The 20,056-nt window shown below is 39.6% G+C and overlaps 1 protein-coding gene and 1 long non-coding RNA gene across 3 annotated transcripts in view; one reads left to right on the forward strand and one right to left on the reverse strand.

Annotated features, from left to right (window-relative positions):
- The window catches only part of LOC111575683 (uncharacterized), a 96,927-nt gene that overhangs the window by 13,354 nt on the left and 63,517 nt on the right, over positions 1-20,056 (forward strand). The gene's annotated exons all lie outside the window — the stretch shown is intronic.
- stk32a (serine/threonine kinase 32A) overlaps positions 1-20,056 on the reverse strand; it is an 86,165-nt gene that overhangs the window by 10,906 nt on the left and 55,203 nt on the right. For both annotated transcript variants that reach the window (XM_055017406.1, XM_055017405.1), the window contains exons 6-11: positions 18,958-18,995; positions 11,448-11,537; positions 6,812-6,915; positions 4,683-4,799; positions 3,463-3,588; positions 1,497-1,625 (exon numbers count right to left, since the gene is read on the reverse strand). In XM_055017406.1, the coding sequence (XP_054873381.1) occupies positions 1,497-1,625; positions 3,463-3,588; positions 4,683-4,799; positions 6,812-6,915; positions 11,448-11,537; positions 18,958-18,995 (604 nt within the window). The remainder of the gene's footprint in view (positions 1-1,496; positions 1,626-3,462; positions 3,589-4,682; positions 4,800-6,811; positions 6,916-11,447; positions 11,538-18,957; positions 18,996-20,056) is intronic.

A 20,056-nucleotide genomic window follows, 5' to 3' on the forward strand; every position in this document is an offset into this window, starting at 1 on the left:
ACACAGACAAGTCTCCACAAGCAGCTGTCAGCTTTCATAAAACATGGTGCACTTTGGGCCAGCTCTGACTTCTTATTGCAAGCTGGCAAAGTAAGTGCACTACAGTCTAGACCACACAAATTGCTTCACTTCTATTAGAAAAGAATTCCATGAACTGTTGTAATGTGCCAAAGGGTAGAAGAAGAGCCAGACTTAGTGACTCTGTAATGGCATAGGTTGTATGTGTTTCAGCGGGTAGCAACCAAACATAAAAACATGTTACTGTACTATTTGTATGTACTGTATTTGATTCTAGTTTGAGTGTTTGTTGCCTTGATGGCGCTGAGGTTTTATGTCGATGGAAAAATCGAAAGAGTCAAATTTGGACAGGAGCCTAGAATTCTCTCCAGTGTTTCTCCATTCAGTTGACTCCTGTGCTGTAAATACATTTCTTCTGATAAAAAGGCCTGTTTTAAAGCAGGAAACTGATTTAAACCTGCCTTCAGCTGAAGACTGTCATAGTACTATATCTCCAATGCACTAACATATAGTTGATACTATCTAAACCTCACTTATCCCAATTGAAAGCATCTTTGTACATTCATTTTTACTTCAGAGATGCTAAGATTTTTCTCAAAATGCTAGTTTTGTATGTTTTTCCAAAAGAATCCCTTGCAAAAGGACATGTTAAATTGCTGTTTCTTATCCCAAAGGCAGGATTTCATTCAAGATTTTGAATGCCATAGGTTCTAAATGCAAGTAAACACACATGACCTAGCCTTAAAAACAAAGAACTCTGCACCAACCAGCGCCAACTGCTGCAAAAACAAAATCCCTGGTCTCACTCTCACAGTGTGTACGAGTGTGTGATGCGCTCACATACGTTCAAATTAACCTTTCGATGCTTTACCGTCTGTTTTGTACAAACACTCAGAGGACAACAGCTGATTTATGTAGAATGACCGGAAATAATAAAACGGCAAGGTGATTCTCTGCCTTCCCCTGCACACATTGCAGTCAAAGCAGGCGATTTATTTCAGCGAAGGTGAGGAAGAACGGAGCTCTAAAATATGTCCTTGACCTCCTTTATAGTACTTCAGGCACATTTAAAAGACAAACTAAGGAGCAACTTATCACCTGTAACTGAGCCAAGTGGAACCAACGGTCAGCTTTCTTTAATAAATAATGATGAGCGCTGAGCAGGAGAGACACTTAACAGAGCTGGTTTAGTGGGTCCTGAGTGGATCATACATGCTCCCCTGAGGACATGCTAAATTAACCTAAAATTGAATGAAATTTATGCTTAAACACACTCTTTCTGAAATGCTATTAAAGTTCTAAATAGATTAAATTAACAAAATTCTAAACATCAAACCGATGGTAATTTTTTCAGAGTTTTTTGTGGTTTTTGCTGCTGTTTTCAAGTGGGAGATGTGTCATTTTGCAACAAATCCTCCTCATTCTCCTTGTGTAATTTGTAAATAGTGTGGTTTTAGTTTATAATTAAAAAACCTTACCTGTGGGGACCCGTCAGATCCCTGGTCCTTGGTCTTCCTAGCAAGCCTTTTCTTCTTCTTGTGAAGCGGTTTGGACTCCAGGATCATTTCCTCCAGCTCAAATGTGGGGTCACAGTTTAGCCTCCGCCTCTGTAGAGACACAAACATATACAGACCCATAATTTAATCAAAGGTTTTGGTTGTGTTGTGGTGGCATGTGCAAAATAACGCTGTTACTATATCAGATTTTACTACTCATACATGATTATTGTAACCAAAAGACTAAATGATAATATTATGTCTAGAATTAAGAAAAAAATGTGTAAAAATGATCTTTGTTTGTCTGTTTTGTCTTCTTTTTGCCAGTAAATCACACTAACAATACTAGTGCAGGAAGTTGGACAAGAAGTCTCTACCAATACCTGTATTGTATATTGTTCCTATATTGAAAAATTCAACCAAATAGTTACTGTCACTGGATTAATTACTATATTATAACAGGTGCTTTTTAAAGTTTTATATCAGGTGTTGAAAATGCCCAGTATTGTGCCACCTCTAATACAAAACAAACACTATTTTTGTGTAGGAAATAATACTTTCAGGTTAAAACATGACGGAAATGTGGAATTTTCCATTACATAAGTTATTAGCGCTTTGATTTAATTTGATGCAGAACACCTACAGTGCATTAGGATGTGATCAAATGTGACATAATACAGAGATGCATTGCAAACAAAACACACTGAAAGCTAGAAAAATAGGAATGAAAACATAAGGGCTGAGTTTTCCACCAAATGTTCAAACGTCAATAGTCTGTAAGGGACTAAAGACAGAGGATAAGCCTATAATTATACAGAGCGACTGTCAATTCTCCATCGATCCTGTATGCTTTTCCTCTGCTGTGCCAGGCTGACCACTGGGGATACCTGCTGCTCTGCAGTCCCTATAGACTTCAAATTAGATGAAGTCATTTAGTCGTCTATTTACATCCACTAGTCATTATTCTGCATTTCTTCGGCTCTGACAGTAAGCAGTGACAGTCACTGTCAACTTGCTGCTTCTCTGAAACAAAACAGGAGAGTTTTCATGTCGCTTGATCGCTGTGTTGTTGCACAATATTTCTTCGTAAGACACTTAAATGAAATTGAGTTAAATTCACTGTGGACTTTCAGTGCAGATTCTCCTCCAGAGCTTTTCCTTCTGTACAGTTAGCAGCTGTACCGGATACTTTAAATCAGTGCCGTCACTGTAAGAACCTGACACTACAGAGCCCAGCACAGCAGCCTGCCAGCCAAGCAGCTTGACTTCCTGCTAATGATATTATTACACAGAGGCAGTATCTCCACCCAGCTTGTCTCAGTGATGCAGAGAGCACCTGTAGAGCTGCAGGTAGACACGCCGACGCTTTCTCTGCCTTCATCTGCATTTAAGAGGCGTGCACACATGTGCTGCTTTGTGTTGTTCTGCATCAGTGCAGTCTGTCTGGATGTCTTCACTTAGTGGGTGGCCAAGCTCAGCTCAGCCCAGCAGGGGGCAATGTTTGCAGTCTGACTAGAAAAGATTAGATGAAGAGTGGGTAGCTCTGGTTCTGTCTTTCTTTACCCACATCTTTGCATCCTAAGGGGAAACTCTGATATGGAAATAAGTACGGGAGAACAGCATAAGGAAGGATTGGTTTCAGGGATTGATGGTGTTTTTATTATGAAATCATGTTATCTTAAGTCTAACAAAGCTGCAAGGTAATTTGGATTATAGCATCTACAGATGGCTTATTCATAGTAGAGTATATGCACATTTTTTTCGTGCTGGTTAAAATTTAAAGGACAATGTTGTATTTTTGCCATTTTTTCAGAGGCTAGATTAGAGAATGTGTGGTTGATGAGCAACATAAAATAGCAGGATAACGTCAGAAAAAACATTCTGTTCCATTCAAATGTGAACATTTTTTGCGGGTACCAAACTGAGGCAGTTTATTTCTGATACTCACATTGGGAATAAAGCCTGGAGGAAGCTGTTTGCTGAGCACAGCGTCCCAGTTGACGTCTGACATGTAGTCCAGATCCTGCAGCTCTGCTAGACAGGAGATGCGCTTCTGGACATCTATGCACAGCAACTGAAGGAGACAACAGGATTAGAGTGAGAACAATTGTCCACGGGGAGGCATGGCTGAAAACTTATGGACAGAGTCCCACTGAGACGTGAGCACATGTTTGCCCTTAAGGATGCGTCTGAGAAGGAGGATACGGGGGCAAAAAAAAGGGGATTGGAGGTGGGAGATATCGAGAAAGGGACACGAGAGGATGGAAGGTGGGAGGCAGCGGTGAAAGAGTGACAGAGGGGAGGAGACTGAAGGAGAGGGAGAGAAAATGAGATACATATAGGAAGCAAATGGTGATGAGGAGAATTCAGCAGGGTGTAAAGCATGAAAGATGAAGGACAAATACATAGAGCGTGGAATTCTCCTCTAACATTCTCTCTTTCTTTACATAGCTTCCTCTCTTTCTCACACACTCTCTCTCCTGTTCACTCCCTTATACACACACACACACACACACACACACACACATGCAACTGGAATGCCAATGAGCTTCGAGGAATCTGAGCACGAAGCAATGCAACAGTTTGACTGCAGTGGATCGCTGCCAAGAAAAAAGCCAAATGCTATGACAACAGTGAATCGCTTAGCTTTGCAAGTGGCAAGAAGAGCAGACCTTTGGCAGTTCATTACAGACACACTGTTTAGACTTATTACATTTAATACAAACATTAACAACAAAATTACTGGAATTAGAGAGATAATACGAGTGATTCACACATATCGAGGCATATTTGTCCTTATGTCTTCAGTCTTTGTTAGGGTTATGTCGACTTTGTACCCCAGATAGACTGTCCAACAGCAGAAATTTCACTTTTTGAATACTGATTTTACTTGATGATTAGAATTCTGAAGCTGCACTGCATGCACACAGTGAAAGTGATCCCCTAATTAAGATTCTGTAGCTACAAACGAAGTGCTGGTGTCAGGTATGAGTAATTGTCTTCCCACAGGAACAAAAGATTTCGAACACCGAGAGAAAAACTGTCTCATAAAAAGAGACATAAATGTGTAACTTTATAACCTATGTTTGTACATTTACTGTGTCTTGGCTAATTAATTGGTTAATTAAACTGAATCAATTATTCACATGCTGCTTTTTTTTTTTTTACCTTTCTGAGAAGCGACTTCATCTCCAAAGACCAGGCTGCTGGGTAACTGGGATGGACCTTGTGAAATGTTTGAAGGATCTCATTAGTGGGTGTAGTAGATCTCATCACATATGGCCTCTGAAATGAGGAAATAAGAGAAGATGAGATGTTATAGACAACTTGTATTCATGTACTGCTTGGAGGAGGTTTTTCTTGATGAATTATGTGACCTAAAGTTTGTTCTACATTTGGGCTTTTCTACTTCTTTCTACCTTCCTTGGACCCATTTTTTTGTACTGATGGGGACAAATGACAGAGGAAACAGAGAATGAGGGAGTATCCTCAAAACAAAGCATAATACTCTCTGCTTTTTAGTGTGAGACAAATTTCTGTGTGTCTTTGTCTCGGACAGGGAGACTCATTTTGGAGAATCAGAGTGACACAGTTAAAGACAAGCAGATCAGAGACAGGCACAAATGGGTAAAAATCCTCCTTTTGACAAGCATTTTGAATATTTCTGCTTTGTCACATGTGACAGAGGCGCAAAACTGAGCAGAAAAATGTAGAAACTGAAAAGATAAAGCAAAAACTGAAGTGATGAGCAACCCAAGAGTCACCTGTAATATATTGGAGGCAGATGTTCAGAAGTCCAATAAGGCAGAAATTGTCCCATATATTGCACACATGCATCATGATGCATTTTCATTCTTTTGATATTTCACCATGCAGTCTCTGCGTTCTATTTCCGCGGTTGGAGAAGGTTAATCTAATTTTTAAAAAATGGATGCTGGAGGATGAAAAGCTAAGTGACGGTGATAGATTTAGAGAGAAGCCTGGACCTGCAACCAGTGGTCAGACCTAGCAGGGAAGTACTGGATGGAGACAGGAGTTAAATGGTGGAATGAAAGTAAAGCATGAATGTAGTGAAAGGCGGCAGGAGCTCAGCAGAGAGATGTATAAGTTGGGAAGAGATTGAAAGATGTCTGGAGCTGGATTGCAAGTTTCAAGAACAACCCCGGAGTGGATTTATGCTTTATAGACAGTGTTGAAATGTGCCAGTCAGAGAAAAATAGTGGGAAACCCCACAGGAGACGGGAAGATGGAGTGAAAATGAATCGTCTGGGAACAAGGTGAGGGTGGTGTGCAGAGAGAGAGAGGTGACGGAAAGTATGGGGGAGGGCTCGAGAAACTTTCAAAAAAAAGTTTGTGGAAACGGAGAGAGTCTTTGTCTTTTTATGTAATTTCTTGGTGTGAATATGTGTTTAGCAGTCCTCCGCTGAATAAGGTAAGAAATGCTTGAAAATCACTCGACACAGCTTCGCAGGATGACGCAGGCCGGATAAAGATGTAGCTTTGAGGTCAAAAAAAGGACAGCAATGATGAAACGTATTTAAGAAGTGGTAGAGGAAGGTTGCGTGGTGAAATATAGCTCGATGGCAGACTTGAGATATTTCAGCGAGAAGGAAGACGCAACTCTAGGGTCAGAAAGAGGACAGAATGCATTTTAGAAAGTGTAATGCAAAGTGATGAGGTAAAATAACTGTAGAGAAAGGAGATTGAAATGTTAGAAAATGATTTCAGGAATACTTCTTGACAGCTCCAGATCGGTTTCGGATATTTGGGGTCCTTGTTGGTATCGATAGAGGTTACTGAAGTTTGTGTAATCACCGTCCTGAAATATGAGAGCAAATTCTGTAGCTGCACTCTGATTTGAGTCCTCAACCAGCACGTCGTGTTTCAGCTCTGAAACTCGGTCCGAGAGAGTAAGAAGACTGAGTGAAAACATTATGTCCTGTGTTTATTTCCATGACATCCGAATTAAACTCCTCCAGATGGGACCAGGACAAAGGAAATAAATAATAATTTAAAAAATCAATTCCAATTATATGGTTGTTGGAGTAACTCATCCTATTTTCTCTTTCTCTTGCAGCGATTCGTCTCACACCATGACTAAACAAACGTCTTTCCCAGTAAGGTCAGCTTAGATGTAAAATTCAATTACAATTCCACCCTCCTTTTGTTTTGTGGAGGCTGAGGGCTTTCTGTATTTCCCATTTTCTAGCACTCTCATGTGAGTGTCATGTGCATTATTGACTGCGGCTAAGAGCGTCAGGCCACACTGAGGGGTGACGGTGACGGTACTCGGTTACCTGTCCTCTTAGTAGCTCGTAGGCTGTAATCCCCAGCGACCACCAGTCGACAGAGAAGGAGTAGCCGGGATGGGACCCTTCGAAGGTCTGAAAAAGCTCAGGAGCTGATGGACAGAAAATATTATACAATGGCATTAATGCATGATGGGAATTTTCATCATTCTAATGTTAGAAATGTGTGTTTTGATCCCCTTCTCTCGTCTCTAGGGCTATGTTTGTCATTTCATTCTATCTATAGCCCTTTTAAGGCATGAAATATGCAGCATAGATGGTTTCATCTGCGCCGATCAGCTGTAACATTAAAACCACTGGGAGCTACTCTGATGATCTTGCTATAACATAATGTTCTGCTGGAAATCCTTTGGTTTCATGTGGATGTTACTTTGATAGGTATCTAAACATTGTTCCAGACCAAGCGTAACTTCCCAATTCAATCTAAAAAGTAATTCAAGGAACCTATTCTCACCACCTAATTAAATGCATAGTTGCAATTTTACTGATTTAGAAGAAACTTAGAAGCTTCTAACATTATTTCTATGGGCTGGATTGACATAAAAATGCTGGTAGTTCTATGAAATTAAAATTGCGTGGAATTTAAACTCAAATTTCTGCATTTGTTGATTTAAAATAAAATGTAATTTGTGGCAACCAAGTGATATTGGCTTAATAAATAGATTTTTCTTCACCTTGAGGTTAGGATTACTACCTTTTGAACATAACTGGGCAGTCTCAGACTTTTCAGATTGTGTGTTAGAGGACCTGTAGGCTGAATAAATATGATACAAAGAGCATTTCAATGTGAGAACCAGATCTTTTCTGAATAAATTCTACAAAAGCAATGAATTTAGGAATATTTTTAATTGTGACCTGACCAACATTGTACAGAGTTTAGGCTGCACCTGCTGGTATAGTTGATGGAATATGTTGTACTACTGCACATGGCTAACGCTCATCAAATTCAGCAGTGAAATTTTGCCTTCCTGCCTTCAGTTTAGCAAACTAGGAGGTAAGATTGATAAAGTTTCATTTGACAAATCTGAGTAGCCAGTTCCCCTAACTCAACCTACTTCGTTGGTTAGAAGTTGTCATGACTCAAAAAGACTGATGCAAATTGTTGCATTATTGTTTTTTTTAAAGTGTAACAACAGCACTCCTTTAATTCAGTGGCCTCCCTCAGCCAAAAAAAGAATATTGCCCTGCCATGTCACAAAATCTCCAAAACCGCTGATCCAGTCTCCAAACTCCCCAGATCCCAAACTTATCAAGCATTCAAGGGGTGAGCCAGAACCATTTTGGCTCGCACCCCACAGCACCCAAAGGATCTGCTGTCAGAGTCCCAAACACCACAGGATCCTCCCACAGGTCCCGATGGTTCAGAGCTGTTTTAGTAGCACAAGGGGGATCTACACAATATTAGGCCGGTGGTTTTAATGTCAACGGTTAGTGGTGCACCTGCTTTTTCTATTTATTCCCTAAATGTTCCATAATTGCTTCATTCGGACCGAGCAGGGCCGTTGCAGAAAGTTTGCCAAAGCATTGACGCCTTAATTAATGACTAGCGACAGTGCAGGGGACACTTGCTCTCTCTCCTCATGGCGGATTTTCTCATTAGTTTTATCACTTATAGGACAGGACGTTCTGCAGCTTAGTATCCATGCAGCTGGCATGGAGGAAAATAGAAATAATAGCAAGAGAGATTATGAATGTTGGGTGGATTATGAAAAATGTTACTAGATCTGACCCGGGCAGATCACTATCAGATATTTAATGTAAAAAAAAAAAAAAAAAAAAATGACCTCGGCTTATTCAGACATGAGACCTACGTGTAAAGTTGCCATTTATATACCTGTGGTGACAAATTCTATGTCTGAAAAGGGGTTGGTGAAGCAGTAGTGCAGATAACCAGAAGACATTGAGCCCACAACCAGTCAGTTTTCACACTTAGCTTCTGAGTAATTGTGGTTTCAGGTTGTTATTAAGGTCTAGTTTGGAGCTATAGCATCACATCAGCTGTGTAATGAATAAATTATAAAAAAGGCACGAGCTATCAAACCACTTAAGTTGGTTAGTTATGTTTCTTTTCCTCCCGTGAAAGTGAATCATCTAATCTGGGCAAATATGTTGCTGAGCTGTAATAGGATTTCAAATGGTCAAGAAAATATTTCCATGACTCATCTCTTCCCTCTATGAAGCTTTATCTGTATCACGATCAGGCCTGTGAGAAGCGTACGGTATATTCAGAAACACACCCTCCTCCCTCCCTTCAGGTTGGCTTTGGTTTCTTTCAGAGGAGGAAAAAGTGCAGTTTATCTACTGAAGCCTCTGAGAGAGCGATTTTCTTTCTTTCTCCCAGAGTACCCATGAATTATCTATTATACCACCGAGTATTTGCCTGAAATGTAGTCACTCATGGTTACACGATCATTCTCCATCATGAGCACACACTTTGACAGGCACACACACAAAACCCTTCTTAAACACACACACAAACATGTTCTGCCTCGTCATTCATATCCGCCGAATCCTGTTAGTTCCTATCTGATCTCTCAGGAGCAAAATCCACATCAGAGTGATCACTACTGTAGTTATGACGAGGACTGCTTTTTAAGAGCAAAATCACTTTCTTTAAAATGTTTTTGGGTTTTTGTGCATGAAAATGAAATATGCCTTTAGTATTTATTACATATTTTTTCACGTTTTTCTGGACACTAAACAAGATGTAAATGGAAAACACATTTCCTTGTTCAGAGTATTTAGTCATTCAGAAAAGATTATTTATAACGGTTATAAAAGGTATGACAGTCTTTGAATAACCATGTATGACATGGGGTTCTGTCGGGATAACCGAACAAATCTAAGCTTTGTTTTGGGATATTTCAGCAAAATTTAATCATTTTGTATGTTTTGTTTGAAAAATTGCCAAATGAAATGAGATTTGGTAAAAAATAGAAACATAAATTTAAACAAAATGTGCTGCTCAGCCACAACTTAGCTGTGACCAACAGTCCTTTGAAAAAAATGTAAGGATCTTTCGGCTAAACTGGGCAGAACTGCAGGCTGTGTTTAGTAGTAAAATATCTATAGTATGTAGAGCCACCATTATTTTCTAGCATTGTTAACATAAAATGAGCCCACAGTGAGAAAAATGTGACACAAGCAAAAAAAATGGCCGTTCAGACGGTTAAAAATGTTCTTCCATACAACAGACAGTCTCAGTACTGCTCAATGCTTGCTTTTTGCAAATGGGATTGACACTACAAACGTTTATGGAAAAGTCAATCTCTGTGGATGTGGCTTTAATTATTTTAAGGGTGCAAATACTTCATGCTTAACTGCTTTTTTCAGATTTCAAAATGACATCCTTAGTTGTTTTCTTATTCTTCATGTCATCTCATCCGACCATTTGTCAATTACCCCTTCATCATAAATGATTAAATATTACTCAGCAGCATTTTGCTCAGATTTTTCTGCGTTGGATGTTGGCAATCTGGGTGATGAATCAACAAGTCAAAATGCCATTGAAATAACAAAGCAAGGATGCCTCCTTCAGTGAGAACTGGACTCACTATAGATGGGTGATGTCCCATCATTTCTGTAAATCAAAGGTAGTTTCTAAATAGTGCTGACTGATGTTGTGCTCTGCCACATAGTCATCGAATATGAACATGTGCAATTTCTTGGCTACTCTGAGGTTAACAAGCTCAATGGCTGAGCTTAGTTTCAGTTATATAGTTATAGTATAAACACAGTTATAATGTCCTATTTAAATAAATACTCATTTTAATTGGTTAGGTATCCATGCTAGAACCTTTTACTTCATTTCTTTATTAAAGGGTGGTGCTTATTCAGTGTTAAGGATATATGTTAGCACTGTACCTATTAAAGCAGAAAGACATAAGAGCTGTATAGCTAATCCACTTAAATATTTGCCAGTTTATCCCAAGTCATGTCTTGTATCACATTTTTCTCATATCATGCAGTTCTAGTTTCCAACTTTTAGCTTCCTTTTATTATCACCATAAGTATAGGTGTCCTTCTACTGTTGGTGGTGTCAGTTTTTATGCACTGATTTGTGCCTTTTCTGCATCAATTCGTGTTGGAATTGTCGGTCTTCATGTAAAGAACAACAAAAAATTGAGGCACTAGGTGACAATTTAATATATAATAGAATGGAATGTAATAAAGCTTTCCAACATTTTGTTTTTGAGTCAAATGTTTAATATCCTATAGACCAACTATTTAAATTTAATGTTATTCTTGCTGAGTTGATATAAATACAGGAATTCACTTTTTGTTGTTTGGGGTAGTATCCTCGTTAAATATGCATGTGGCATCTTGTCACATCAATGATAAATTAGTTAATAGTTACATGTTTGCTTTATTTGCTCAGATTTAGTGGTCCTCTGAGCTCAGAATTAGGATTTTTCTGAGTAAAATAGAAGATCTGAGACCTTCTCCTGGCAGAGATATTATATCTATGAGTAGCACTGTAACTTTTTTCTCTCTTTAAATGTTAAAAGTCATCTGGTTCTTTCATGTTTTTATTGGAGAGATAAATGCACATATGCTATGCCTATGGTTGTCCCGAGTGTTTGATTTGCCTTGTGAAGCATTGATCAAAATTTCATTTTCTTACCCATGTATGGTTTGGTCCCAGCGATGGATGTTGCCTTCAGGTCTTCTTTTACAATGGCTGCGATATTGAAGTCTGTTAGATGGACGTGGCCTGTAGAAGCGAGAGATGATGTTACCTCAGAGTGATACAGTTTTTAATGCACATTTACAGTGTTCCACTCGTGTGCACCGCTATACATCCTCAGGTGGCGATAAGTTTTATGATCACAGAGCTCATTTTACACCATTAATCAAAGCTGTGTTTTCGCTTGACGTTTTTTCTTTTGGAATTAAATCCAACCGAGAGCTCACACAGAGCAGGTATTCTGCTCTGTATGCTGCTTATGTGAGCATTAGATATTCAAAAACGAGGATCAAAGGAATTTTTATGTACAGCACCGTCAAATGAAAACCACCCGAAGCTTTTCTGATGGATGCTGTATGTTCTGGTATCGTGTGAGAGGTGGCGGAGCAACCTCAGTGGTTTCCAAAGTCAAACCATTGACCTGTGTCTCACTGTGCTGCAAGATGGCCCACAGTCTTTGCCATGCACACTGAGCACACACTAATGAGCTCAACGTATATGTGTGTGTGTGTGTGTGTGTGTGTGTGTGTGTGTGTGTGTGTGTGTGTGTGTGTGTGTGTGTGTGTGTGTGTGTGTGTGTGTGTGTGTGTGTCATACTGAGTGTGAGAGTTTTTTGCCGCAGAGTGATTGTTCGGATGAATGGGTGTCCCCGGTTACTCCCCAGACACATACAGTAAGGCCACGCAAGAGACCGGCATTGGGCTTTAGAGATACAGGAACTGGCATGCGAGAAAAATAAATAAAATAATCTCTCCTTGTCTTTTCTCCTCTGCTATGCTCCCTTCTCTCAGTTTTTTCTGTCATCATGCATTATCGCTCATTTTCTTGCTGTGAACCTTTTTACTCCGACTCCTCTCTTTTCTTTCCCATTTGCCTCCGATAATTTTCTCTATCCGCTTCTTATTATTCCTGCTTAAATTTTCTTTCCCCCCCCCCATAAAGCTAGTATCATTTCTTTTTCTTTATGCCCTTATTTCTTTACCCTTCTTTGTCCTTGGTGGTTTGAAAAATGCTTGCATACTGTATTCAAGGCTGTGGTGAATGTGCGAGGAGGGATATGGGTCTGGGGCTCCGTCGGTATGAAAGAGACCATTGGAAATGCAGCCTGATAACTGTGACAAAGGTGCAGCAGGACTAAAACGTCTTTTGACACTTATGTGATGCCTAAAGAGCAGAACTGCATTCATTTTTTTTCATATTTCCCTGCTTCTGTCACATACTTATCTCCTTTTTTGTCTTCATCTTTGCAGAAGACAGATTTAGGACAGGAGTTTTAGATAACAGCCAGTGGGAAGAAATAGACCTACGTCGTCAAAATGTTGAGCTGCTGGGCCAAAAGTATCTAGAAAACCAAAGTCTTTCAGAGACGTCTTTTGATATTTCAACCAAACTATCATTCTCAATTTAACACAGTTCCGCTGATGAAAGTTGTCATCTATTGCTTGGTCAGTTTCTTCGGTTTACTTGGGTTTAAGGATGTTTAGAGTCTCTAGGTTTGCCTCAGTATTTACAATTGACAATTTTTTAAGTACTAACTCTCTGAAGCTCAGAATTCTCTGGGGGCTTAAATGGCCTGTTATGTCTAAAACAACTGCCAAAATTACACCATTTACCAGAGGCAGAAATTAATTATATCATTATATTATCAGCTTTCCAATGGTCCTTGAACCACTCATCTGTGACACGTTCCATCGGGAAACCAAATGTGAGCTTAAAGTCGTGATATTTCATCAAAATCACTTTATTCTACAATGCTATTTATTCTATAATACAGTAATAAATTATTTGCTTTAACCCGATTCTGTAAAAACAAACAAACAAATAAAAAAAAAAAAAATTCTGTGCTCCTCTGCACAACCACGAAGCTATTAGTGACTCTGCTGTGACCAACAGTTACTTTTTGGGACTTTTTAGTTGAACTTGCCTGAACTGCAGGCTGTGCTTTAACAGAACCGATACGTGACAAGAATGAAAACATCCTATAGCTTGTAGATTTGCTATTTCTTTAGTTTTGGTATTTGGTATTGACACTTGGAAAAATGTTGTACGTGTTGTTGCCAAGTTTTTCCAATTATTGTAAGATAAATAATCAAAAAAACATGCCTTTCCCCCCCTATTTGTGATTCATGACATTGTAAGTTTGTCATAGTGCACAAAAGACATTTTTGAGTTCTCCTTACTTCTAGCCATGGTTGTGCCATTTCCATGGAAGTACAAGACTCTATGTTCTTGTAATAAATGAGCCCACAGTGAGTACAAATGAAAGAAAACTAGAAAAACACCCCCAAACTGGTTGGAATTTAGAGGGTTAACTATGCAGGGTGTAAACGTTGTTGGTTCTGCAGGGAAGCTGCGTAGTGTTGATTCATGGCGTGAGAGGAACATAGAGATCAATTACAACACCATTTACAAATTGCCATTATGAAAAATGTATAGCACATTGCTAAATGTGCTGAAAAGGACTTCTAGTACTCATGAAATATTTGCTGGTTAGCAAATAGATGTAATAAAGCAGTGGTTCCTGACTGGTGGGGGTCTATTGAGCAGAAGCACATCCCTGGCAGAGTGCTTTTATTTTAAAGTACCATTTCTTGCTGTCCCTGTTTATGAGTGTTTAAATGTGTGGCCAGTGAACAATGGTTCAGCTTGATTCCTCATGGCTTAGTTATCTAACGTGTTTTACTGGGATTACCTCCACAACTGTCGAGGTTTGATGCTTAGATTATGTCACATGGCTGCATATCTCTTCTATTTATAATTTCTCTTTGCTTACCAGCACCTCTGAACACCCCCCCCCCACCACCACCACCACCACCACCACCTCCCTGATAACAACTGCATAAAACATACTGTACACATACAAATGACTTTACCAAAGGTCCCGCCATGACTCTCTGTGACCCATTTTGTGCGTCCACACTTGCGTTTCTGAACACTTTTACGTGAACTTTATATATGAGCTTTATGTAACATGACACAAACCGCACCAGGCTCATTCATAAAATAGAAGCCAAAGCAGTAGTCCAGCACTTTGAAAACTCCCCTGCTATATATCTCCATAGGCACCCACACAGTGGATGCATTTCTTCTAAACTTTTTGTCCCAGTGGTGCATGTAGATGTTGATGCAGCAGGAGTAGAAATGCAAGGTCACCCAGCAACAACAACAAAAAAAGAAAACAAGTTGAACCTGGCCCAACTTTTTGCCAGACAGCAGTACATCATCATCCAGCAAAGGTGCGCATTGACCAATGAAATGCAATCTACTGAGTATCGTTCCCTCAGCACTGCAGCCCCTTGCATTTTTTAAACACCAAGGACTGTTTCAAGTCTGAACACCAACTGAAGCAGAAATGGACTCAAGATACAAAACTGTAGTTTCCCAGAGATCTTCCTTATATTAAACCCTGCAGTTAAAACTCATCATCAAATTAGATATTTTTTTTGTTCCCAGTGTACCGCAATGCTTCTCTTTCTCCCTGCATCTCACTTACTCCAGCATCGGTGCTAATGTCTGGATTACATACAATATAGTATTGAAATTTATAATGTGTGAAATATGAGTTTTTTTTAATCTGTTATCACCAACAAAGAGACAAGCTTTACTCATTCAGTACGGTTATTTCGCTAATGTAATAATCCTGCCTAGAAGGTTTTATTCAAGTCTGCAAAAAAGAACCTGCAGACTGATGACACTTTTTCTACCTTTCCGACACCTCTGTGCCTAAACACTATAGTGGAATCAAATTTAGAGATGATATCACCCCGGTGACCAACAGGCACTTAAGCTGCCAAATCATAATGATGAAATAATGACCATAAAACTTTAAGCATCCATAATTATGCTAATGAAGCAATCAATTACGTTAATGAGCACATTACTTAGCCCATATTTTCTATGGAAACATGCTTGCCTTTACAGAACATGTAACGGAAACTGTGGCTGTAAATCACACCAGTGTGGCTCATGAAGGTTAAAAACATATTTTACACCAGTTTCAAGCACTGTGATCACTTTTCCTGGACATGTAGCGCTGTTTAGATTACTGAAAGAATACTGGATTTGAAGGTGTATATTTCTCATACATCTATAAAGAGTCGATTGCCCTGAAAACTGCCAGATTGATTTTTGTTTGGGAGTGAAGAAGATGTGGCTTCGGTTCCAGTATTCTTTTAATAAACTGCTTTTGTGCCAGCTCACAGTTGACAATCCAGACAGCAGCTCTCGCAGCTCCTCTCTGCATCCTGGGGCTCTGCCATTTAACAAAGTGACATTGCGTGTGCATGAGCAAATTGTTTTTCACTATATGAAGCAACTCCCAGAGGAACACAGGATCACAGGTCAATTCCAGCCTGTCAAATTCACCTGGGCAGAAGCAAACAGCTCGCTCACCCCCCTCTGATACCTCATGTTGTTTTAGACTTCAGTGAAGAGGTAAACTGCGGTTCTGTACAGGAAAAGCAGATTGTGGGGTAGAATACAGAAACATACAGAAATCACAGGTCTGTTGTCCTTTGGAAAGCAAAGCTGAGGCTGATGAAGCTGCTATTCTTTCTCTCTCCCCGCCTTCAGTCTCTCCAGTTGTTCTTTTCACTTTATCTCTCTGCTTCCCATTCGTCTCTCTCTCTCTCTTTTTGTCTATTTTCCTCCCTTCGACAAATCTTTCTTCCCCGGAAATGTTTGCTCATCACTTCACTCCCTCTTGTCTTATCCTTGTGGCTCTGCCTGTTTGCCTTGTTCTGTCGTCCTCCCAGTCCTCCATCTCAGCTCTCTCCTGCTTTTCCATCTCTGTCATTCTTTGTGCTTCCAGTTTGTAACGACAGCAGGGCTGCCATGCCACGTATCCCCTCAGCTCCCCTGAGCAGCTGTCCAGTGTCCTCTGAGATCTCAGGACAGTGTGTGTCTGTAGATGCGTGCAAGTATATGACCAGAAGTATGTGGACACATTTGATCTTGGACTGTTCAGACCACTTGGGTTCAAATGAAAGGAAATCTTGCTTAAGGATACTTGGTTAGTTGGTCATTTGCTGACATAAACACAGGGGGTCCTCGACTTACGTCAGTGTTCTGTTCCTACAGATTGATGTAAGTCGATTTTCACCGTAAGTCGGAATTCCGGTGGAAATGTAAACAAGGCCATTACGTGCATCACGATATCGACCAGTTCTTCGGAAAAGTCATGAATGCCACTGTCTTTCATGCATGTATGAGTCATTTTACAAGAAGATAACAGAATATTATAACAGACTGATATAGTTGTTGATGTTGAGGTTTCAATATTTATTGTTCAGTTTGAGATTTACCTAATGTCAGTGAATGTGCCATGATTAGTTAGCTCACCTAACTGGACTGGTGTGTGTGTGTGTGTGTGTGTGTGTGTGTGTGTGTGTGTGTGTGTGTGTGTTGGGCGAGAGAGAGCTGGCAACGGTGGCTAATTCTGAAGCTAAGTTATAGGGTTTTTTTTAGTTATTTTGGCATTGACTACAGCCCACAGTAGCCTGTGTGAAGGTTCAAGAAATGACCAGAGAACGAGATAAAGTCTCACTTCTTCATCACAGAGGGTCGCTACAATATGTTACACTGTTTTTACAACTTGGTCGATGTTTGTCGGTGCTTCGCCCTGTTCCGAGCGTTTTATTACATCTAATTTCACTTCACTGGAGATGGCTTTCTTTTTCTTTGAAGCACTGCCATCAGAAGAGTTTGACTCATGCTTGGGAGCCATAAGGAATGGCAAAACTTTAGCGAATGTAGCACAATCCAAGGTGGCGTACAACTGGCGAATGTAAACGAAGCCGTCTTATAGTGCCGCCTGACTACGTATTTGTCAACTAGTTCCACGTAACCAGTTCCGACCTAACGACGAAACGCCATAGGTCGAGGACGTCGTAAACCGAGGACCTCCTGTACCACAATACTCCGTACACATACAGGTCATAAGCTTTTAAATAAAACCACTACTTTAATGTCTTTGTGCGACAGAACTGTGTCTCCTGTGAATATACATTTCAGATAATGTCTGTTTTGATCTTCCTTCTGTGGACAAATAGCCTCGGTCATAATATATTCCAGTGCTACAGAGGCGCAGATGTTGCTGAGGTGCTGTACAGCATCATCTTAATTCAAAAGAAAACCTGTATAATATAACCTTGAAAAGTTAACTCGCAAATGATCCTTTAATAGGGTCTACTTCCTGTATACACAAGAATAGTTAATTCAGGGTTTAATTCACAACCGTACTAATCTGTTATGATCCGTTATCTCCTGTGCTTATGACAACAGATTATCATAAATGTCAAGTGAATGCTTCATCGCACGTAAGAACTTGTGCCATTTTGTTCTTACATAAGAACTTTGTTCCTACTAAAGTGAGCAGTGACACAGTAATACTCACCAATTAACTGGAATCTTGTGCAAAAATAGAAAAATGATGTAATGTGTAATCTGCATTTCAATGCAAGTTGCTTTGTTCTAAACGTATAATGTTCCTGATATCGTGATGTCCACATACTTTTGGTTCTCCAGTGTAAACTGCATACTGTACCACATCTCAGTCTGTTTGTGTAGGATTTCTCAAGGATGAATCACGGCATGAAATACTTGAATATTCCTCTTGATTAACATATTGATGAAAGATTTTACAGTCTGTGTTTATGCCACCTTGATTTACAATTTTTTCTCTCCCTCTGACACACACTAACACACACACACACACACACACACACACACACACACACACACACACACACACACACACACACACACACACACACACACACACACACACACACACACACACACACACACACTACTCTCTTTGTCTCTGCTCTCTATGGATGTGTGTGTATCTCAAGCCTGTTTGTATGAAACTGAAACTGACACTAAAACCTATGATGAGACTTAATCAATCATTCAGAGCAGGATTTTCCTTCGCAGCAGAGAAGACACATGATGAATATCACCTTGTGTTCCACACCTCTCTTGCATCACTCCATCTTATTTCATCTCTTAGTTAATAAAAAAAACACCATCTAAATGTCATACAATGCTTCAACCACCTCAGACTGACAGTTTGGACAAAAAAAAGTAATTCCCTTGTGCATGCCTTCTCTCGATTGCATTATTCCACAATAAATTATGGCATGAGGTATTTTTCTTCTTCATGCTGCAAGGTCTATCCAGTAAATGACTGTGAAACCTGTCTCTGAGCATTGCAGCTACTTTGATCTGTGCAAAATTTATCCAGGAGGTTTGATGTTTGGTGAAATCCTCAGTCAGAAACAGTTGAGTCATCAATTTGGATTGAAAAGTCAAGTCAGGTCAAACCAAATGCTTCTGAGATAAGTCAAACAATTATAAAAAATCTCCCTGGTACCAGTGTGGGCTTTGAATTCAACCCTCCATACTCCCATAGAAACTGAAATTATGATTAGAAAAGGGGTCTTACCATGCTCATCCAGTAGTATGTTGTCAGGCTTGATGTCTCTGAAAAGGGAAACACAGTGCAGTGCAGTTAGTGTGTGTTTTTGTGTAGATGTGTTTGTGTGTAGCAGGAATACAAATTAGGATCAGACAGTATTTGCACGTAATTTCAGTGCATATATTAAAATTTCAGATTTGCAGCTCTGGGATTTGTAAAATCTCACAAAAGGAGATTTCAGTTAATCTGAAAAGTAAAATATGTAAAGAAGAAATGTGAAAAACCAGTTGAAGATTATTTTTTTTTTAACCTGAAACTGCCTAAAATGTTTGGATAATTATCTTAAACATTTGGTAATCCAAATATAGGGAAGCCTAGTGTAACCTATGTGTATGTATATGTGTGTTTGTGCAGATATAATTGAGTTTTTGCATGAAAATGTCACACTGGTTTTCGTATTACCTTCTGTAAAGAGAAATATTTTCATAAAGATGGTTCCTAATGACTTAAACCGATTTGACCAACTATTCTTATGAGGCAACATACCATGTGGGTGTCAAATACCATCATATCTCCAAATTAAATCCAAATTAGACAAGGATCTAACATTTGATCTTCAATTATTGTGTCACAGTCAGAGGACTCATTTGATATTATCCAATGTGAGGTATTAATCTATGAGATCCTCCACTTTGGTTTGTTGCAACACTTTCTATAATCAGCAAACAAAGCTTCTGTGTTTATTGCACCTCCCACAATTCACCTGTAAATAAAACCGTGTAGGTGGTGATTTCTTAGTTCCTGCTGATGACGTTTGAGTTTCTGTAGGTGGCACTCTACTCTCTGTCTATTCTGTTACGGAGTTTATTAATTACTTAGGTCCTCCTTCTAAAAAACACACATGCAAATATGGGGGCTACCTTGCTATTATTCTGAGTTATTTCCTTTCACTGCCTGACAAAACTTGGCATGTAACACCACAGAACGAAACTTTAAAATGGCAGCGTGTTGCACCAGTCTGTACCAGGTGTGTGATGAAAACAAACAAATGTCTAATACGTTCCCGGGAGAAGAGGGAACAGCAGGTTAAGTTGTGGGAGTCGCTCAGACACCTGAGAAGAGGAGC

The sequence above is a fragment of the Amphiprion ocellaris genome, chromosome 14 (genome assembly GCF_022539595.1).
Source record: "Amphiprion ocellaris isolate individual 3 ecotype Okinawa chromosome 14, ASM2253959v1, whole genome shotgun sequence".
Lineage (NCBI taxonomy): Eukaryota > Metazoa > Chordata > Actinopteri > Pomacentridae > Amphiprion > Amphiprion ocellaris.